At 34.3% G+C, this 23,468-nt stretch overlaps 1 protein-coding gene across 4 annotated transcripts in view; it reads right to left on the reverse strand.

The window, feature by feature from the left end:
• LOC108712840 (NT-3 growth factor receptor) overlaps positions 1-23,468 on the reverse strand; it is a 399,826-nt gene that overhangs the window by 68,352 nt on the left and 308,006 nt on the right. The window contains exon 13 of one of the 4 annotated variants that reach the window (XM_041588225.1): positions 16,736-18,730. The exons of the other annotated variants lie outside the window; for them this stretch is intronic. Coding sequence (XP_041444159.1) covers positions 18,612-18,730 — 119 coding nt within the window. The 3' untranslated portion in view covers positions 16,736-18,611. Of the gene's footprint in view, positions 1-16,735; positions 18,731-23,468 lie in introns of those variants that run through there. 4 annotated transcript variants of the gene reach the window in all.

Genomic DNA, 23,468 nt, shown 5'->3' on the forward strand with positions numbered 1-23,468 from the left:
CTACTGCACTTACGGACATACACAAGCCTTTAAATTCTCATATTGCATATGATCACAAGTCACTTGCATTACATTAAACTACATCAACACCTACAAACTGTGGGTGGTCTACTTTGTAACATATAACCATTCGATTAACATGGAGATGTACAGTATTAGACCTGTATGTAGCACTATAAGGGGCAGATTTATCAAGGGTCGAAGTGAATTCAAGGGAGTTTTCGAAGTAAAAAAAATTCGAAATTCAAAGTAATTTTTTGGATTCTTCGACCATCGAATAGGATACTATGACTTTGAATTTACTTTGAATTCGGTTCGAAGTAAAATCGTTCGAATATTCGACCATTCGATAATCGAAGAACAGTCTCTTTAAAAAAAACTTTGACTTCAATAGTTCGCCAAATTAAACCTGCCGAATTGCTATGTTAGCTCATGGGGACCTTCTAATGCATTTTTCTACGTTTTTTGTAGTCAAAGTAAAATCGTTCTATCAATCGCTGAAATCGTTCGATCGAGTGATTTTACTTCGACAAAATGGTCAAATTCGGTAAAAAAAAACTTCGACTTTGATAGTCGAAGTATAGCCATACGATGGTCAAATGTTCAAAGTATATTTCACTTCGAAATTCGACCTTTGATAAATCTGCCTCCAAGTATATTTTTATGTTTAATGATCCTGTGCTTGAATCAGTACAACCCTATATAGTGTGTTCTTTGAGACAAGCCTGGTTATAACAAATAAATTAAAGAAACATATAATTCAGCACCATGATAGAGAAATCAAATCTCATCTTGCTGTTCAAAAGATACCAAGTTTACAAGTGGACATCCAATATTTCTTATTGAACACTGTTCTTGTGTAATGATACAGAACAATCTTTAGAATGAGTGGTGGCAGAAAAATTTGTGTATCTTCTCAAAGCAAAATAAAATAAAACAAAAGAGAAAGCTCATTGGAAAGAAAGCAGCACAGTGGCTGAATGACAATTGGCCTACGTTTTTATATTATTTTTCACCGTATCATCTTTTATTTATCTTTATAAAAATAATATTATTGGTACTAGTAGAAGTAGTAGTAGTATAATGTCAATCCAAAGCATAACAAAATGAAAGTTTCTGAAACATTTTGTTACTTTTCACATCGTGCTGTTTGGAGGATGAGATAAAATATGAATAATTTCTATTTTGCTATTCAAATTCTAGGTTTAGATTTTTTCCCATTTTATTCAGAGTTATCAACTTTTGTCTGACAGTAGTTGTAGTTGTCAAGAATCTCTGGCAAACCAGATGGCAGATGATCAAGTTTTTCAAGTCCATCCCAAAATTATTTTTGAATGACAATTTTAACAGCAATCTGCAGACAACTGCCGCACTGTGTATAAATACAGGGAAATAGCGGTTAAAATAGATCTGCTCCCATATGAAAAATATGTTGTAATTTCTATAAGGTTATTATAGGTTAAATGTTCTTATTGTTTGAAGTACCACCATTCTTCTAGGCATGGTCTAAATTCCTCAAGATGGGGGTCTTATAGTTGAATAGCCTCTCTGAGGCTGCTTGGTTTAAAATACTGTATATTGCATTGTGGATACAATGCAGTTTATGTTCAGTGTACAGTATGCAAGAATGTGTCACAAAGAAGATCTAAAAGGGATATACTGTGTAGCTGACCAAAGTAGATCTGTGATCAAAAGTGCTAATGTCTGTGATCTATCAAGACCCATTTTACACATCTGCAGAATAGTCCAAAATGCCTTGAGAAAGCTTACGCGAAATCCTCCGATCTTATTATTTTTTAAAAGACTAATTTTAAAAGCTTCAGCACTTTTGCTGTAACCTCTAGCCTCACAAAGGTTTTGAATCATTTTAGCAGCAATCATTCTTCATTATTATTATTATTATTATTAACATGTATTTATATAGCGCCAACATATTGCGTAGCACTGTACCTCTTTTACTCCAAGGCTCTAGGGATTTTTCGGGTTTTTTTCCCACAGATTCGTTAAAATATCGAGACCGCAGTCCTTAAAGTCCTGCCTTTCTCTCCGTGTGGTGTCCCAGGGCATTAGACAGAAAAAAGCCTTATTTAGGAGATTTTGGGACAACTCCACCTCTAATCTATTTTCCTTTTCTATTCTTTTTATTCATGAATTGCTGAGATATTTAGAATTCTCTTTTTATAATATCACATTTTTCAATGAATTTTTGATATTTATTAGCACTAGCACTTTAACCAATTAATTGATAATCAATGGATTCTTAAATTAATTGATGTTATATAAGCACTTGCACTTTTTTGAAGGAACTATAACTGATGTTTTAAATGAATTCTTGAATCAATTTTGGTATAATTAATTTGTGGTGTGTAGGAATAGAATTAACTCACGGCACATAAAGCACTAAGCACCTTTTCCATCTTTTGCACCTTAAGGGTAAATTAATTAGTGAATTAATTCTACAACATATATTTTTAACGATATTGTGGGGTTACTACTTTTCTTTCAATTTAAAACAAGTACTGTACAGTGTAGCAAAATTGTATAAATAATTATATATTTAAAGGGGTTGTTCAAATTTAAATTTACTTTAAGGGGCACATTTACTAAGCTCAAGTGAAGGATTCGAATAAAAAAAACTTTGAATTGTGAAGTTTTTTTTGGGTACTTCGACCATCGAATAGGCTACTACGACCTTCCACTTCGATTCGAACGATTCAAACTAAAAATTGTTCGACTATTCGACCATTCGATAGTCGAAGTACTGTCTCTTTAAAAAAAACTTTGACTACATACTTCGGTAGTTTAAACCTACCGAGGTACAATGTTAGCCTATGGGGACCTTCCCCATCACTTTTCTAAGCTTTTTTTGATCGAAGAAAAATCCTTCGATCGATTGCTTAAAATCGTTCGAATGATTTTTACTTCAATCAATCGTAGGATTTGCGCTAAATCCTTCAAATTCGATATTTGAATAAGAAGGATTTAAATTTTAGGGTCGAATTCTAGGGTTTATTAACCCTCGATATTCAACCCTTAAATGTGCGCCTTAATGTTGTATAGTGTGGAGTGCTATTCTGGGACACTTTGCAGTTGGCCTTCATTTTCTATTATTTAGCCTTTTGTTCAGCAGCTCTCCAGTTTGGAATTTCAGCAGCACTTGGTTGCTAGGGTTCACCCTAGCAACCAAAGCAGTGATGTGTATGACAGACTGGAATATGAATAGTAGACTGCCTGGAAACAAAGATAAGTAATAAAAAGTAACAATAACCATAAAACTGTAGCCACACAGAACAATGGTGTTCTGGGGTCAGGGACCCCCACTTGAATGCTGGAAAGAGTCAGAAGACCTAAGCAAATTATTTAAAAACTATACAAAATAAAAAGCGAAGACAAAATAAAAAGTAGATAAGAAATGGCCATTCTGTAACATACTAAGGGGAAAACGTTATAACAAAAGAAAAACAATTCACACAAATGAGAATAAAAATGTGCATTTTTTTCTTCCTTCCACTTATTGCATTGCAAATCTTAACTGCACATTGAGCTCTTTTAAGAAGTGCTTGAAGGTGTTGTCATTTTTTGGAGTAAACAAGTAAGAAGTTTTATTACATTCACTGCGCACTGGCACAAATGATAAAACTTGCAAACCTTCTTCCACTGTTGGGAAGAGGCCGCTAAACAGTTTCCGGGTTCACAAAATCTATATTAAATTTGCCCAAAGGAAAATTTGAAGTTAAACTACCCATTTAATAATTAGCTATTTGTAATGGATTATTTCTGGAATTACAATGCAGGAACTTAATTTACACGACACAACAGAGCTTTATAAATACACGATCAACTATTAATTCCTGTTAATGGAGAATATTTATGCAAGAATGTTTTTGGAGAAGATGAACATATGTGTTTCCTACATAATGCTGCAAAGGGTTTTTTTGGTAATACATTCTTATTATATGGGTGCCAGAACACTTTTGTACTTCTAACCTAAATGCATTGCATGTCTCTCATTAGGATGTTTTGTGTTCACGTTTCCATAGCACATGTTCACTTTTCACAGGTAGCAAAATCAGTGTCCCAGGGTCTCATTAGGGTGCATAGATTCTGACACTCGATATCTAAAAGTAGTATCCAGGGGATTTCAGTGATATCCAACAACTTCGTCCTGCAAGTATCTGATTAGGAAATTCATCAGAGCACTTGGCAAGTGCTAAATTTGGTCCTCCTGTGTGCGTCAGCCTTGCTGTTTGTTATTTATCAACCTGTTGCAGTTTCCCAGTTAAAGACTTGTCACCTGCCTTGTACAGCTCTTACCGTCTACTTTAAAAGGAAAATTCAGCCTGCTGTGTATTTCATTAGGCAAACCTTTTAGAGACTTAAAAAGGAACCACTTGAGTGGCAAATTACAGATAGTAAATCACCATGAATACTGCTACCAGTCAAACCTCATTAGATGGAATTGTTGTGCTGCTTTACTGGAGCAATGAAAAAAGAAGCCAAATTGGACAAAAAGTTTGAATGTGTTTAGAGAGGAAAGCAGGACATCATTGTGATGGCACAGGACACAGGTAGGATCTGTCAGTGTTTCGTGGCTGCACGATGCATGGTGATTGGTATTGATGTGGTCACCAGAATGACACTACAAAGTAAAAAGTCATATTTTTAGCAATACAGAATCCTGACAGATTTTGACTCTTGTAGAGAACAAAGGATCTGGATGTATCAAGTGCTGGGAGACTTTCGCAGTAGATAAAATCTCTTTCATTCCTAATGTTTCTATAGAAATACAGTTAAAAAAAAGGCTAAATTGCAATACAAAGTTAAAGTGATGGAATGCAACATAATGTGGCATCTAACATCTTGTTGTAAAATATATTGCATAAAAATAGCTCATATGTAAAACTCTGCTTCATCAAAATAATCCACCATGGCAAATAGTAAGGAGCTGCAAATTATGTTGGGAAAGCACACGAAAAAACATACAAATAAGGTTTCACATAAGCACAGTTAGACTCATTTATGACCCACAAATTCAAAGCACCTGTTTAACACTCATGATATATAAAAAGCATAGACCTGGGGGCACATTTACCTAGGGTCGAATATCGAGGGTTAATTAACCCTCGATATTTTCGACTGCCAAATTAAAATCCTTTGACTTCGAATATCGAAGTCGAAGGATTTTCCGCAATTCGATCGATCGAACGATTGAAGGAATGATCGTTCAATCGAACGATTCGAAGGATTTTAATCCATCAATCGAAGGATTATCCTTCGATCAGAAAAGTGTTAGCAAGCCTAAGGGGACCTTCCCCATTGGGGAACCTCGGTAGGTTTTAGGTGGCGAACTAGGGGGTCGAAGAAATTTTTAAAGAGATAGTACTTCGGTTATCGAATGGTCGAATGGTCGAATAGTCGAACGATTTTTAGTTAGAAAAAAAATGTTTTTCCCTCATTTTGTGAACTCTGTTATTTTGGAAAGTTTTGCATTTTGCCCAAATTTTTTTTTATGCACCGGAATTACGAACCTGATGCCCATGAACTCACTACACAATTAGATGGTTAGGAGGGAGAGGGAATGTAAAGAGCGCAGTAACATCTAGGAAGTGCAGAATGTAAAGTAAATGAAAGTAATTGCCTGCCCCCCCTCCGTGCCCAAGGCATAGAGGCGGAGCAGACAATAGATGATTTATAACAGGTATGGATACTTTAATTAAAGAATTAAAGATACTTTAAAGAAATTTGGCTTTTGTGTTTAATGTGAAAAGGACGTATACAGCTTTTATGTCTGAGTGACAGTCCCCCTATTCATTGGGGGGGGTTATCATTAAAAAAATCATGCTTTAATCAGATCTGGGACAAACACGTAAAGCCCAATTTTTGCCGAAAAAGTCATATATATTTTTTTGGCTAATTCCAGCGCAGACAACAGAAACGTCCAAATAAAATAGGGACCTCTCCCACTGACCTTGGTAGGTCTGAGATGCCGGATTTTTGGATGCAGACTTTTTCCATCCTCTGGGAATAATAAATCTAGAACAATTTTAAGGGGTTTTTTTTTGTACTAAAAATTTGGATTTTTTTTGTTAAAAAACTTTTTTTTAGTTTTTGGCAATTGATGTATTTTTGTTTGAGGACATTTTTCCTTTTTTGATCTTTAAGCCCTAATGAGCTGTAAATAGATGTGTATATAAAAGCTATGAAGTTCCAAGGATAATCTTATTAATACCTTCTCCTTAAACCAGGACAAAATAGGAATCCACAGCAAACAATCAGATTTCTGATTTCTGCACATGACCAGAATCTAAGATATTAAAGGAGAAGGAAAGCTACGGAGGCATTTTATTGCCAATAGATTAGCTGCAATAGTGCAAGCTAGAATGCTATATTTATTCTGTAGAATGTTTTACCATACCTGAGTAAAAATGTCTAGAAACTCTCTGTTGTTTAGGATAGGAGCTGCAGTATTAATGTGGTGTGACATCATTTCCTGCCTGAGTCTCTCCCTGCTCTGGGCTTAGATTACAGTAGAGAAGGGAGGGGGGTGGGGAAGAGGAGCAAACTGAGCATGCTCTTGCCCAGGGCAATGAGGTTTAAGCTGAAGGCAGGAAGTCTGATACAGAAGCTCATGTGTACACAATAGAAGGAAAGAAATGCAGTGTTTCTTTTGACAGGGGACTCAGAGCAGCACTACTTTGGGGGTTTACTGGTATATTTAGATGGACCTTTCTGATAAGGCTTACTTAGTTTTAACCTTTCCTTCTCCTTTAAGGGGTCCTATATATTTCCTTGATCTATTTAACCACAGAAATCTTTGAATGGTCAAGTGCAGTAACAATATTAAAATCTGATTGGTTGCTATGGCAACTCTCTATCTTTCTTTACAAACGCACTAATCATGAGAAATCTATAGCTTTGGTTACATGTTGTTTCACTGACACCATTTCTCTCTAAAATGTATTACATTAACCTCAAGGCACAGCATTTAATATACATTAGATGTATGATGAATGGATAAATAGGAGTGTACAGAGATCTCTTTATAATGAACAATCAGCTTTCTCCTGTTTTGTTGTATATCTTCTGGGGAATGAATATTGATGACCTATGAATATTTCTGGCAAACACAAATTTTCAATGCAGCTGGGTTTTCATAAAATTTGCCAAAAGATTTTCCTTAGTGAATGCTTGACAGAGCCGCCTTTGATCACCTCTAATACTGAAGCAATACGTTAAAAAGGAATCATATGGTCCAGTGGAGAGAGAAAGCTTTCTTCTGTATGAAATAAGAACAGAAATCTGCTTTGCTCTTGTGCACTTTGTCTTTGTGCTACAATGCAATTAAGTGGAAAAAAAGAGTTAAAATTATTTTTCTACTTTGCTTTTTAAATGGAGCTGTTTTATATTAACAACCTCATGTACCAGTAACATGTTTTATAATAACTTTACCTGGGCTGTATTGATAATACCATTCATATACTGTAGCGCTAAAATGGGTTGAACTGCAATGACTATAGCTATTGTGTATATAATCATAGAGGAGCAATTAAAATTGCAGACTACCATGACTTCTGAAATGTACAGCATTATACATGTTTTGCCTGCTTTGACCTTGCAAAAGGATTTTGTACAACATTTTGGCATATATAACTGTTTACAAGTAACAATTGGCTTTTGGGTACATTATGGGTAAATCATGTACTATTATGACAGCCATTCATGCTCAAAATGTTAGTGTAGGAGCTGTGTAGGAGGCACAGCGTATGGTAAAAGAAGCATTTTCTGGAGCCAGAACAGCTTTTTATTTGGCTGCTCTGATTAATAATGTGCAATTAGGCGGTTAAAGTAAGAGTCTTGTGCAATTACTTGGAGAAGCTGCTTAAACTTACTGTACATCTGTCCTCGACTGGAACACGGCTGTAATATAATCAGAAGTACCTGAGAATGGAACCAGGCTGTTTTCTTCTTTGTGCCTGTTTAATTAAAGATTTTAATTCACGCTCATACTTCTCTGTCAGGAATCTCAGCCAGAATAGGAATGTGCAGATCCAGTGTATTAATAAACAGGGGAGTTAATTGAAAAACGAATCATTAAATGCAGATACAGATATGAGATCTGTTAACCAGGGGATTTTCTATTATATTCTATATATTAAGGGCCTTATTTATCAAATCTGAATTTTCTGATTATTTTAGTTTAAAAAGTCAGAGCAAGCTAGAATCCACGATTGGACTTTGTTTATTATAAAAAAAAAAGCATGATTTAATCGGATCAGTGTAAAACTTATTAAATTACGTGAAAATCTGAGTTATACGATTTTTTGGTATTTTTTTCACGGATCGCTAGATTTTTTCATGCTTTTTCCAGAAAAGCCTGAATTTTTTGGATTTTTGTCCAAAAAGTTGGATATTCAGGCTATTTCCAGCGCAGACCACAGAAACTTCCAAATGGGCTAGGGACCTCTCCCATTGACTTATATACAACCTAGGTACTGTAGGTCTGAGATGCTGGATTTTTGGGTAAAATAAATGTTGAAAAATATTTGAGGGTTTTTTTCAACTAAAATTTCAGAATTTATAGTTAAAAACTTTTTTTTGAGTTTTTGGTATTCGGATAAAATTTTTTAATTTTTAAAATCTTTTAAACAATAAATAAGCCAAAAAGTGTTGTTTTGCCTCCAAGAAGGATTCATTATATCTTGCTTGAGATCAGGTACAAGATACTGTTGTATTATTACAGGGAATCATTTGAAAAATATGAATTATTTGCTTAAAATAAAGTGTATGGGAGATGGCCTTCATATATTTCAGAGATTTCTGGGTTTGCAGTTAGTCATGACATTTACTGACCGTGGCCTGTTATTTTAGCTCTGTTCCATTTCTGCGTAGCATACCAAGTGAGTAGACATACCACCTGCACCAAAATTGACCTGCTCACATATGTAATGGCATTTAGTTCTAGGGTTACCCCCTAAACAACAAGGTAAAGTCAAACAAACATTGTCCTTTTATCATCATTACAATCACTGATATTACTGCTAGTTTTCCAACTCTAATACATTGCATACATAGTACAGGTAGGAAATCTCTTATCTGGAAATCTATTGTGCAGAAAACTCCAAATTAAAGGAAGGCCACCTTCCACAGACTATGTGCCTATGTGTCCCTCCAGGGCCGTAACTAGGGGTAGGCAGAAGTGGCACATGCCTAGGGCGCAAAGGTGGAGGGGCACCAGGCACATACCTCTTATGCTGCCTTCCCCTATCTCTGACCTGTGCATCCTTCACAACTGGCAGCTTCTCCTCTTCGGCACGTACCTGCGCTCTTCCGCATACATGTGCTTGTGCTCAGGCGATTGAGTCTCCATGACCGGCAGCAACCCTAGCATCCTCAGCGTGCACGCACATGCACATAACCGCTTGAGGAGGAGGCGACGTAGCTGGCCGGGTTGCCTAGGGCACCCGGTGGGCTTGGCCCGGCACTGTGACCCTCTCAGCATTAAAAGATTGGATGAAAAAATTCCTTATAGTTATTTTAAAGGTACAAAAAAGCACAAGGTCATACGCTTTGGGGGTTATTTATCAAACTTCAAAATGTTCTCACTTTTTTCTGAACCAAATCCCCATACACTTCCCCCCCCCCCTATTTATTAATACATTTTTACAATTTTTTCTTGTTTGGAAAAAGTCACAAAATCTTTAAAAAATCCAAATTCTACAATTTTTTAGGATTTTGCTCTCGAAAATTATGATTTTTTCATAAAATTGCCCGAAAGCCAAGATTTTTTTGGAAACCCAGAGTAACTCAGAAAATCTCCCAATAGTTAACGGGACATCTGCCATTGACTTTTTAATGTTCTCCTCAGGTACTTTTTTTATCAGACATTTAACAGCATCAAACGTTAATAAATCCCAAAAAAATCGAGTTTTTTTTCCCCTTAGAAAAATTTGTATTTCCCCCTTTAAAAGTCTGACAAGATACATTTGGAGCTTAATAAATAACCCCCTAAGTGTTTTTATACAGAACATAAAACGTCAGTCTTTATATATTGCAAGACTGGTAGATTATTCTTTATAATACACAAATTTCTGTTTAGTAAGGAATAAAATGCAGAGCATTCACTTTAGCATTTATCTACTTAAAACAAATCTTCTAAGTTATGTAGAAAATGCAGAAGCTCTTGCTCCTAATAAAGAAGACCCTTTTCACACCCCATTAAACTGCTTATAAAAAATGCATTAGGATAAATAGGACAAATATGCTAAAGTATATGCAGTATCACTGTTGGACTGGTCCTTCAGGGTTTCAGTGGGTCCACGTATCAGCCTATCCCTAACCATTTGGCATATTCCTGAAAACAGACCATGGGGAAATGTAATAAAATTTTCAAAGAGAATGTGCAGGAAAGAAAAACAATAATGTGGAACTTGTTTTTCTTAATACCACTACACTGTAGATCCCCATTGACAAGCCACAGACAGAATCCTTAGCAAATAAGAAGGTGCCTTGAGGCAAAATGGTTTTCTTGGAATAGATAGAATTAAGGAACAAACAGGTTGCTCATTCTCCCACAAGGAGAATGAACTTGTTTCACTTAGTTAGGATTAACATAAAGGCATTGACTATATGGGTTGTGTCAGCCTACACATATTTTTAAGAGATAATGTAACCTATTTTATCATTTTTAACCCAATGAATATATTTTCCTTCACTGCCTGAAATAATAGAATATACTATCAAAAGAGAACAAAAGCTTTTTATGGGCCAAAGGTGAACCAAAGATGACCCCAGTAGCTCCCCGTATTTCTTTTCTGTTCACTCACTGCACATGCTCTGTGCTGCGTCAGTTACCTGAGCTTAGGGACTGACACATAAGATACTGAACGTATATACATGTCACAATATAAGGCTAATTAGGTAAATACTTCATATTATTAGTACAGTACATTAATCCAGCACAATTAGCATTATTAATCAGCCCTGTAGCACCAGCTTATATAACAGGCAAACATTTTTTGCTTGATCATTTGTGACAACCGCTAAGATTAACTTCTCAACAGCTGCACAAAGCCCATTGAGCATGTGCATGTCACTGACACAATATCTAAGATGAGAAACTCTGATGACAACTCTGACTGCCTGGATCATTACTACTATAGAGATGATGAACTTTTAGGCTGGTTCAATAAGTTTAATAGTTCAATTGTGGTATTTCTAGCCATATTAATTTTTAGGGTTTATTTCTATTTATATATTTTTAAACATGTTGCTAACACCATTTTTGGAAGAAATTGGACTTCAGTACAGAAGAAGAGGGGGTCTTCCATTAATAGCTCAGTTCTGAAATACCAGCAGTAGATTCCTTCGCATACACGTATTGCCCTCTCCTGCCCAAGGTGCATGGCGATGGGGGGAACAAAAGCAACTAAAGGAATTCAACAAAAAAAGGCACTGGAAAGGCATAACTATTGTTCATAGTTTTTATAATAACCTGAACAGTAACAGAGCACAAAACTATGTCCAGTAAAGGAACTTTCCTTTAAGTACAGTTACTGTAATTCTCAAAGTAATTCTCTTCATTTTTTGCATTAAATCAAACTAATTTTAGTGATGTGCTGTGTATGACTTATTCCCCAACATGCGTTATATATAACAGCGATGTAAATTATTGCTAGTATAAATGTATAAGATTTGGTAAGATTTATTAGCACAAGGCAGAAAACTGCAAAGGTCTGCTTGTGCCAGTAAGGTTAGGTTAAATGATCTGTGACATATTCAGTTAATAATGAAGCTTTCAAAAAGATGAAGATGCTTTTTTTTTTTTGAAGGAGCAAATTTATAATTCCTTTGCAAAAGTCAAACACAGGCAATATGGTAAAATAAAAAAAATATGGGGGCATATTTTCAAGCACAAGTGTTATTAAATGGGAATATTTACACAATATTATAGTCACAATATAATGCACCTGTGTTTTTAAGTCATGTTTTGACTAGTAAATTATGGAATTTGATTATGAATTTGACTTAAATAAATGGGCAGAGAACAAGGCAATCTGTGGCAGAATTTCTAATTACTTGGAATCAAAATGGCACTGCATATTCCAGATGGGGCCTTACCAGTGCTTTGTAAAGGAAATAAATAATTACTGTATCTCCTCCCATTAATCTACACCCCTTTTAATGCATGATGATATCTTGCTAACACTTTCTGATACTCATTGAATTTTATGTTTATTATCTACAAGTATTCCCCAGGTTCTTCTCCATCAAAGAGACATCACGTTACATAGCCCTTCTTTATGTTACTTGTCCATTAATAAATTACAGTACAATAGGTACAACCCAAAGTATCAAAATGCTACCTGTTGTTTAGTCTAGCTAATCTCTAGAAATGTTCTTATTGATGAGTTTTATTGTCAGTGAACACGTGTTGCATGAATCCTTGGCACAGATTTTTTATTATACAGTTGTGATGAGCAAAATTTTCCCCAGGCATGGATCTGTGGTGAAATTCTACACTTCGCTATCTGCGAAAAATTTCGTTAAAAATATTTAGAAAAATAGTCGCCAAGACAAAATTGTTGCCATAAAAAAATGCCCATTGACTTTAATGCATTTGGACAAAAAAATTGTCATTCATGTAAAAAATTGTTGCGTATAAAAAAATGTTGATGCCTATGGATTTCAATGCATTTTCACAAATTTTTTGCCGCTTCACAAATTATTATACGCCTATTAAGATAGTGCCAAATGTGCCCAAGCCAATGTAAACAAACTAATAACCATAATAACCAAATATTTGATACCAGACATATTTACTTTTTAAATTCAAAAAAGTTAGAATATTTTGATAAGATATGTCTACATCTAAATGTGGAATTATGGAATACTTTCAGTTCATGAGGGGTGATGTTAGAAAAGGTGCCAGGGCTATTAATCCCTGGCCGGTCATAAAATGCTGCGGTTTTCTTTGAAACAACAACCAGTATAATTACCTTTCTGACTGTCTGCTGTGAAGGACTAGAACTGAAGTAAATGTTTACTTGTCAGAACATTACCCACTTTATATTTTATTTATAAAATCTGTCATATTTCTACAGTGCTTTAAAGTGAAGAAAAAAATAAAATACATCAATTGCAATACAGAGTTAAACTGTTGCTACAGTTGCAGAGAAATTTAGTCTATATCTGAATTGCTCCATTTAAACTGTGATGCAGACTACCCTATATATTTATTAATAAATAAATCCCAAGCATACAATACTTTTTATTTTGAAACATTGGCCATTGGAACTGGAAACTTGGTGGCACTTTGCAGTTGCCAATAAAATGGATACTGGCACAACATGGCTGTTACAAGCGGGATAAACCCTGCCTGTTTATTGGATACAAGCCATGTAATACAAGCCATGTAATGTTTAGGGGCAAGCCCCATCATCAGACACTGGACATCAGGCCAGGGTGTGCTGTCAATTATTGTGTCTATACTATATAGTTGCTTATGTTTACATAAAAATTAGAGAAAATCAATAGTCTTTTGATGTGTTATAGTGTGCATGTTATGTTATCAATGCAAATGTATTTCATGTTTGAAATGTCCTGAATTTTTCAGTAGCAAATCTAGGTCCTAAGCTGGCTATACACGCCAAAATTTGTCTGGGTAATTTGGTTGTTTATTTTCCATAATGCCCAACCATCTGGCCATGATTGGCAAGTTGGGGTAAGACTATTGGGCCTGACAGTAAGGGGCACATTTACTATTGGTCGAATCTCGAGGGTTAATTAACTCTCGATATTCTGCCATCAAAGTAAAATACTTCGACTTCGAATATCGAAGCCGAAGGATTTACCGCAATTCGTTCGTTCAAATGATCGTAGGAAAAATCATTCGATCGAACGATTAAATCCTTCGAATCAAATGATTCGAAGGATTTTAATCCATCAATCGAACGATTTTCCTTCGATCAGGAAATTGCATAGAAAGCCTGTAGTATGAAAGGATGTGAGGAGGAGTCACAGAGCTGTAAATTTTCAGTTCCTGTGTTGAAAATGTTCCGAATGGTAGAATACAAAATTATAGCCCCTCATACCATATTTGTCCATTCAGCAAACTGATTGGGTTATACAGGTATGGGACCTGTTATCCAGAATGCTCAGGACCTGGGGTTTTCTGGATAACGGATCTTTCCGTAATTTGGGTCTTCATGCCTTAAGTCTACTAGAAATTCATTTAAACATTAAATAAACCCAATAGGCTCGATTTGCTTCCAATAAGGATTAATTATATCTTAGTTGGGATCAAGTACAAGGTACTGTTTTATTATTACAGAGAAAAAGGAAATTATTTTTAAACATTTGGATTATTTGGATAAAATGAAGTCTTTGGGAGACAGTCATTCCGTAATTCGGAGCTTTCTGGATATCGGGTTTCCGGATAAGGGATCCTATACCTGTACTACCATGCTATTCAGCCCATGAACCATGACGAACAGGAGAAGCGATCTTAAATGGGTCCCTGAATGTCAATGTTTCTTGGAGTGGAATGCAACTTGGCATATGTGGACAAAATGTATCAAATACAATGGAAATGCAAAGGGGGTAGCTTGTACAATGTATTTTCTAGAGGTCATCTCAATGATTGAGCATTATTATTATTTTGAAAGTTCATTATACATATCTTGGCCATATGTGATTTTAAGATAAAACAGACAGTTTTTTTGTGAACTTTATCCAAAACTCAATTGTTTCCTATAACAGGTTATTTCATGTTTTGCAGGCCACTTAGGTGCAAATTTATCAATTTAAAAGTAAGAGCTCACCATAGTAAAACTCAACTAATCTACTGGTAAAAAGGTATTCTTATCTACAAAGTCAAATCTTGCTTTATGCTAAAATGTTTTGTATATCATCTATTTGAAACCATTGCAATCCTAAAGTAAGCCAATGAGATAATATATTGCTGCTCCCATTCAATAAAAAAGTGGTCTTCAGATTGAGCCAATATTCACTTACACATACTGTTTGAATCCACTTGTTTTACATTAAGCTCCTTTATATACACAATAATGTTAACCAAAGTCACTTTGGAAAATACTATCATCTTCCAGAATTTCTAGTTTTGATCTAAGAGGGCATCTTCATAAATGCACTGGTACATTGGGGGCACGTATGCCATGAGTTGCTGCTTAAGCATACTTTGGCAACCAATCAGATGTCTACTTTCATTTTTCTAGCTAGATAATAAAAAAGCTAATCACTGATAGGTTGCTATGAGTTACCAAGTTTGTCCATTGATGGTGAGTCCCATTATATTTTCTTATTTTATGCATGGCCAATAATATTTGCAACTGCGCTTTCATTCAGTGGGACAAAACTGAGAAATGGCCTGAGTTTCATACCATGGCCAAATTGTTCATCCTGTTTTTTTATTTAAAAAATATATAGATTTTATAATAAATTATCAATATCAAAACCAACATATTTTTAAACACTACAGCACAGTATAAAAAAGATTAATAAACATTCAAATATTTCCAGCTGTCTCTTTTTTCTTTCCTATTGTTATAATTTCTTTCATAAATATTTCCATATTTCTGTAATAAAAATACATTTGAAACAAGATGTCATGGTATAGAATGTTAAATCTTGGAGAAAACACAGTCATACATCAAAGGACAAATCTCTGAGAAATGAGTAAGGATAATAACATAACCTATGTATGTACCTATGTACTTTACACCATTTTTGTTCTACTTTTACTACTACTTTTAATAGCAATAATTAACAGTTCCAGGCCAAAAATGGTGTATGAATATTTTAGTTTGAACTTTTAAATATGGGATGGTAGATAATAGTAAATAATCAATGGTTGGTCCCTTTTATCATGTTCCCACTGGAATCATTAAATTAATTTTCTTTGAATACATTTCTGTCAATGTCAGTAAATGTTTCTCAGTCATTCAGTACATATTTGGAAAATACATTCTTTTCCAGCCATATGATGGTAAAAGGGTTAAAACCTGGAATAATTCTAATTTGGAGCAATAACCCATAGCAATCAATCATACATTAAACTCAGATAAATCAATGGCATTAATATATAAAAATATGCCATGGCATGCTTTCCCAAAGTAAAATGTACTCAATATCCTTCCCTGTTCTATAGTTTGTTAGTTAAGTTATGTTTGAGAGATGGCTATAATAATTTGCTACTGCTTTTCCCAGCCAGTGAACCAAAGAAGTAATTTGAACATATGATGAAACACCTTCAAAATTACTAAGTAAACACAGCTGCTTTAGACTTATCACTGCTAGATACTGTATTTCATGACCTGGAGTTTAAAAATTAGTGTTATAAAAGAATGGTTTGCATTATGTAAGATAAAAGGCAAAGACAATGAATGGAGCTGAGCTATAACATTTTCCATATTGATATATTGTGTTCCTATCCAGAATCATCTATTAGATTACAAGCTAACAACAGAAAGGGTCTACTGATCATGGGAAAAGGGTGTTTAGTCAAGCATGAAAAAAAATATTTTTACAGTATTTATAATAGTTCAAATATATACAACAAAATGCCCCATTAAATCAGACGTGATAGAAATAATTCATGAACTCAACAAATTAAAATCTTAAAAAACATTTTCTGTCTACATGATTTCCCTTTGTCTGCATACAATCTTTTAAATATTTTTGGCATAATGCCATGTTAAAAATTCAAGGAAACAAAATACAATTTCCAAAACTTCTCCTTTTTATTATAATGAGAAATCATTTACCACTGGTAGGAGTGCTGGCAAAATTTTACCAGCTAAAATAAGTACTTATGTAGCAATTGTCCATACCTGTGCACCCACCAAAGTGCTCTTTTTGCCCATGTACCTGTTGTACCTAATGCTTGCTTTATGAAAAAACATTTTGGGGTACATAAATTTTACTGAATTATTGCCCATTTTAATAAATGTGTCTACATGCAATTATGTAGATAAATCTATTTGGCACCACATTAAAAATTGCAAAGGTATCCCCAAAATATCATACTGCTTATACTGTTCAATTTTATGAACTTGGGCGTATATCAACCTATATAAAATTCTATATAATACTAGGTCTTAATTTTGCACTTTTACCTTTGCATTATTATTAGGAAATATTTTATGTGAAATACAGTATAAACTTTTGTTATTTTAACATGCATTTTTTTTTCTTTTGGATGTTAATTTTGATAAAATATATGCAGCTCATTTTGAAAAAATACATATTTAAAAAATATATATTTATTTCCCAAACAAATTACTGAATAGCATATCTAAAGTTTTGTACCGTCTAACAGTTCTTCCAAATACAAGATTAAATAAGAATAGTTTGGATTAGATCAACTTTTTTTTTCAAGGAGGGGTGCAGAACAGAACATTTGTTGTTCCCAAACAGATACAGTATTTAATTCATGTTGAAAACAGGATAAAATAAGATATGTAATCATATTAAAAGGCAATTAAGTGATAATTAAGTTAGGATATGTAAACAAATCTCAGATTATTGTAGTCATTGGACAGTTTCAACCAATAATAAATTGAGTTGCCTAGGGGCTTTGCCATATAGGATTTTTAAACCCCTCTTTATATATGTATGTATCATAGCCATATTCCACAGAGAGAAGCTATCTTTAGTGTAATATAGCTTTCTTATCATATTTGTAAATAAAATGAGTATGGGTGGGCCCCCATAATTTAATGACTATGAATAATAGGAACTCTGTGTAATTGTACCACTAATCATGCCCCATCTGTTTAAATGTGCTTGAAAAGATATACAAAATAAAAAATATATATGGATGTAGGAAGTATGTTTTAAGCTAACACCAATTATTCATTATAAGAGATATTTTGTCCACGTGTATTTGATGGTTTTTGCACAATTATATTTATTTCTAATTTTTGATCAGCACTCCTTTCCACATAAACTTTAATGTCTTTAACTGCATGGGTCCCTTTAAAAAAATAGAAAAAGAAAGAAATTTGGACACACAAAAGATTTGTAAAACATTTCATTGAAAAATAATTACAAGTTCTCCCATAAAAAAAGTAATATTCATATCTTTTCTTCTCGCATGTATAGCTCCAGAAACTAGGATGAATTTTCTTGCCAGTCTTCACTGTTTACTGACCTTGCAAGATTTATAAATCCCTGCATTATGACATCTCTTTAGGTTGCCATGGTAAAAGGTGATGGCATCATTGATATGTGATGTGAAGTCACAGTTTCACAAAGAGAAATCAAACACAAATTCCAAACAGGGATAACACAACTATAATGTTTGTTTAACAAATACAACTAGCTTGTTTTTTATTTTTATTTAGGATTGCACCTTTTGAGTCTGTTGCCTTTTAGATAAGTTGTTGCTTCTGCTGCTGTTGATGTGCCATGTGTGGGTACAATAAAGCCAGTAGCTACTTGAGTTAGAGCAAATCTGATCTTATGACAGAAAGACATTTCTGTTCAAGTTTACAACTTGTGAAAGCAACCTTGGTCCAAAAGAGTTCTGTGTCTCTCTTCATATTTTGAGAGAACAGCCTAAATTTGGCACTAATACAGAGAACTTTAGAAACTTAAAAGACGTGGCGTCCTTTGCTGAAATAAACACCGACGTCGTGTACATAAATGCCTTGGTTAAGTGGTTTGGGATGTCCGGGAAGGCTTATTGTGTTCAACATATATTCTCTGAAACCTATAAAAAAAGAAGAAACATAGCCAAAATAAAGAAAAGAAAAACAAAAATAGAAAATATTTTTCTTTTAAAAAAAAAAAAAGCAAATTAATATTAATTTAACAAAATTATACTTTAAGGTAAATATTTCAAAACAATAGTACACTGAATGCAAATGATACATAAAGTAATGTATTTAGTTTAGCATTGTAAACATGCAAAAATGTTTTTTTTTTGTTGCTGAATTGGTTATTTTCATAGAAAGAAAAAATTGTCAATTTCCTGCTGCCATCTATTTAAAATGTTTGTTATCCCTTGTAATATGTAAGGGGCAGCAGTTTATTAAAGAAAAAAATGTAAAAAAAAAAATAGAAAACGCAACAAAAGGCAATAAAAATATAAACTTGAAAAAAAGTCTAAAGATTGAGTATATAAAATGTTTTTAAATGTAATTAAACTCATTACATCCCTTCTTTCAAAAAATGAACGCTTGCATGTGAATAATTTACACAATAGAATATTATAAATGGATTTGCCGCGCTATATATTAGGGGGAGAAATCAAAATTTAAATTTTTTTCAAGATTAAATAACAAACACAATTCTGATTTTTACATTTTTTATGTATGTGTTACATTTTAGTTTTATTTCTCCTTATGTTAAATTGTACATGGATAAAAAAAAGATGAAATGTTTTTCTTTGCTCGATTGTATAACATTATAATCAGGTGTTAATAGGAGAAAAAAAAGGATAGAGCACAATGCAAAGTGGAATCATGCAGTGATATTATATCATTTAGTAAGCATGAATATAGTTAAACATTTTTCAGGATCTTTAGAAATAGAAACACACAGTGCACCGAGAACATGTTTGAGAGTAAGAGACTGGCAAAACAAAATGAAGCATTAGAAAAAAACTAAGGGTCAAATTATCTAAGAGCCTGATCTTAATAAAATAACCATTACATATTTAGATTACTGCAAATGAGTGCAATTAAAATGATCAATATTTTGAAACAATTTTTTCATTAGCATTTATATACCAACATGTGACCCTGCACTTTACAGCATTTGCTCATCATTTACATCAGTTCCTGCCCCAGTGAAGATTCAATATATTGTATTGTTAGGACACTAAGGTAAGTTTCATCAGGATCCAGTTATTAGACAATAGGAGGAAACTAAAATATCAGAGGAACCCCACATTTGTGCAGAACACACACAAATTCACAGCAAAATACATATCTTCAATTAAAATCAACCTCCTTGAATGAAGGCCTTGTGCATACTTCTATTTGACACGCAGGAGCAGTCGGATGCAAGGATTATGTTGACACAACATCCATTGACTTGCAGTGAAGTCATAGTTAGGAATGAGCATTTTGCCAAGAAAAAAAATGCCAATAGACTCTAATGGATAGTTTAAAAAATGTTGCATGGTCACCACATATGCCAGGCACTGCAGCCGCTGTGGGCATGTAAATGGAAAACCTATTGGCACGGACCAAGAACAATTACCTGCCAATTACTCGCCAACAGCCGTGACAATAATAATATTTAATATAAAAAAACAATCTTAACAATATGGAAACCAGTCCCTTTATTATTAGAGCAAATAAGTGTACTAACAGTGGGGGGTGGGATGAACGGCCACCATTAGGGGAGACCAGATGCACTGCCAGGCTGCACAGTACTCCAGGTGCCCGTGATGTTGCAAGAGAAGGAGGTTAATCAGCTTCCCTTTTTTTATAACAACCCTCCCTTAGTGCCATTAACCAATCTTTCCACCCTATGTAGCCAGTCCCAGGTTTCCCTTTGCTCCAAGCACCTCCCCACAGTCCCGGGCACCCTTCATTACCCACTTTGGTGACTTGCAGACTACTCAGTACCTTAATGACATAAAAATATAGTGGCATAATAGGTCACATCTAACTAATAACATTTTACACGTTAAATTTTACATTCCATTTAGCAAGTGAAGTTGCTCTCTGCATTCCACTTGACTGGGTACAGCAGCAACTGTATTGCACTGTACATACTGATCAACAGGGAAGGGATTCTAAATGTAAACCACCTGTAAATTGCATTCTCCCAGGCAAAGCAGTACATACTGTAGTTGCAGCTGCACTATTCTGTTGGTGAGGCACTTATAAAGGCACAGTTATTCAGTATGCTAATGGTATTGTATAACAGTTCCTAATTAATATGGTGCACTCATTACTCATATTCAGTATATTACTATTGTGTATATAACTGCAGAGCATCATAATTGTACCTAAGTTGTTCAGCACCAAATTACTATGGTGTTATATTATACATTTTCAGTATATTAATTTTGTGTGCACGACTGAGACATCTAATTATTTTGATGCTATACCTCTGCTTTTCAGGATATTGATAATGTGTTCATCGCTGTAGCTTGTAATTACCATGGAGCTATATCCCAGCTATTCAGCATATTCATGCTGCGTGCATTAGTGCTACTATTTACTATGGTGCTATATTGCTGCTATACAGTATATGAATGCCTTTACTGTAGATCTTGCTTACTAAGGTGCCTCATTTCTGCAATTCAGAAATAGCAATTCTGCATAATAGCAGGTTCTACTTACTATGGTGCTATCTCTCTCCTATGCATTAAATTAATACCAAATGCATCATGGCAGCTCCTGCTCACTATTGTACTATTTTGCTATTATACAATTAATAAATACTGTGTACTCCCGATTACAATAGTACTACACTTCTGATAATGCAGTATCTGCAGTAAATTGTTGTCATAACAGTTTTAAAACTAGATTAAACCATTGCAGATTTAAATGTGCTCAAATGTATTAAGTAAAAAAAAATGTAAAAGTCGTAACACAGATGGAAGGAAGTTAATAGGAATGAAGAGGAAAACCTTCAAATATTACAAGTCAGAAGAGATAGTCGCTTCTCTAAAGACCTAGTAATACTGAAGCAATTGTTACAGAGCAGCAATAAAGAAGCCAATTGCTTTGATTGCAAAGACTAATACTTTTAACTTTTTTTTTAATATATACAGCATTCATAGAAAAAATATACAGTTTATGAGTGTGGCTTCAATATGGAATGAAAATATTGTGGTGAAATGGAACTCTGGAAAAGCAAATGCTTATGAGCTACAGGACATACAGTACTCTGTAAAGCTGTGAATGGCTTAGCTGAAGGTGTAGGAACTTGAACAGTGGGTTTGCAGTAGATGTGGTCTACTTGGATTTAGCCAAAATTTTTAAGCCAGTCCCACATAAATGTAAGGCTTCTTGCTCTTGATGGGTTTGTAACCAATTTGAGACAAATTGGTGAGGCTTTGGACATGCCTTTTTCTAACATCATCCACTATGTCTGTATGTTGTATAAAAGGGGACCTGTCATCAGAAGAAAAGAACTGTATAACTAAACATTGAATCCAAATAATTTTTCATCTGTGCTTGTCATACATTTATTTATCAGCTGTCAATCATATATTGCCTTCCCCTATGGTTTGGTGTATACACAAGATTTAGGCATTATGAAAACATTGCCTTGATGAGAATGTGCACAAAATGGCTTGTTGCCATCAATGATTCCCATAAAGGAACAAAGGAAAGAAATTTTGACAAATGTATTCAGTTGAAGTAAAGTAGTTCAAGAGGGTTCAAACTATGCTTATAAAAAGTATCCTCCAGGCTGTAGGTATACTAGGGTATCTAGTATTTTCCAGGAAAACCATACTGTCGGACACATAGTAAAAATATAGTTTCAAAAAGCAACACGTCAGTACTGAATATTCACATTCATGAATAAATAATGCATTTGCTCCCATACAAGTGCCTTAAAACACGTTGTGTAGTGATGGGCGAATTTGGGCCGTTTCGCTTTGCTAAAAAATTTGCGAAATTCGAAAAACTGCAAAATATTTGCGAAATGCCACCAGCGTCTCGTTTTTGACACCGGCTGTGATATGTATGGTACTTTATTGGCCCTCCAGAAATGTCTTCTCTATTTGCTGTTCATAATTATCAATGTCAATCAATACATAATTAAATTCTTTGATTTTTAATTGAATCTTGCCAACCACATCGCACTGCACTTACTGTATAATCACTTATCCCAGCAAAAAATGTATCCAAAAGAACACAAATGTTATCATTCTATGTGTGCACTCATGCACTATTGAGATTCTGTTGGGAAGCCTGATTAGCCCTTTTGAACAAGATGGCTATAAATTAGTAGCAGTAAAATGTAGTGTAATCTAGCTGGGTTAGTATTGGTTGTTTATCTCCATCATCTTCATACATTTAAATGTATTACTGTAGGAGTGTAGGGCATAGGACTGAACAATATAGTGCTGCTATTTCAATTAAAAGGTTCTCTTTCCTTAAAATCAAAGCTTAGATGTTAGAAGAAACATAAGACAATTGCATAATACAAATTACTATAAAGTTTAGGTTTTTTTTCACCACCTATTTAAATTTTTACTTATACAGGTTTAGGATCTGTTATTTCTCTGTACAGTAGTACTTTGTACTTAATCCCAACTAAGATATAAGGAATCAGTATTGGAGGGAAAACAATCCTATTGGGTTTACTTAGGGGCCCATTACTTAGCTTGAATGAAGGAATAGAAGAAAAAATACTTAGAATTTCAAATGGTTGAATATGGCTACTTCAACCATCGAATTGGCTACTTCAACTACTACTACGACTTTGAATCGAACGATTTGAAGTAAAAATCGTTCAAATATTCGACCATTCGA

Source organism: Xenopus laevis, chromosome 3S, assembly GCF_017654675.1.
Source record: "Xenopus laevis strain J_2021 chromosome 3S, Xenopus_laevis_v10.1, whole genome shotgun sequence".
NCBI lineage: Eukaryota > Metazoa > Chordata > Amphibia > Anura > Pipidae > Xenopus > Xenopus laevis.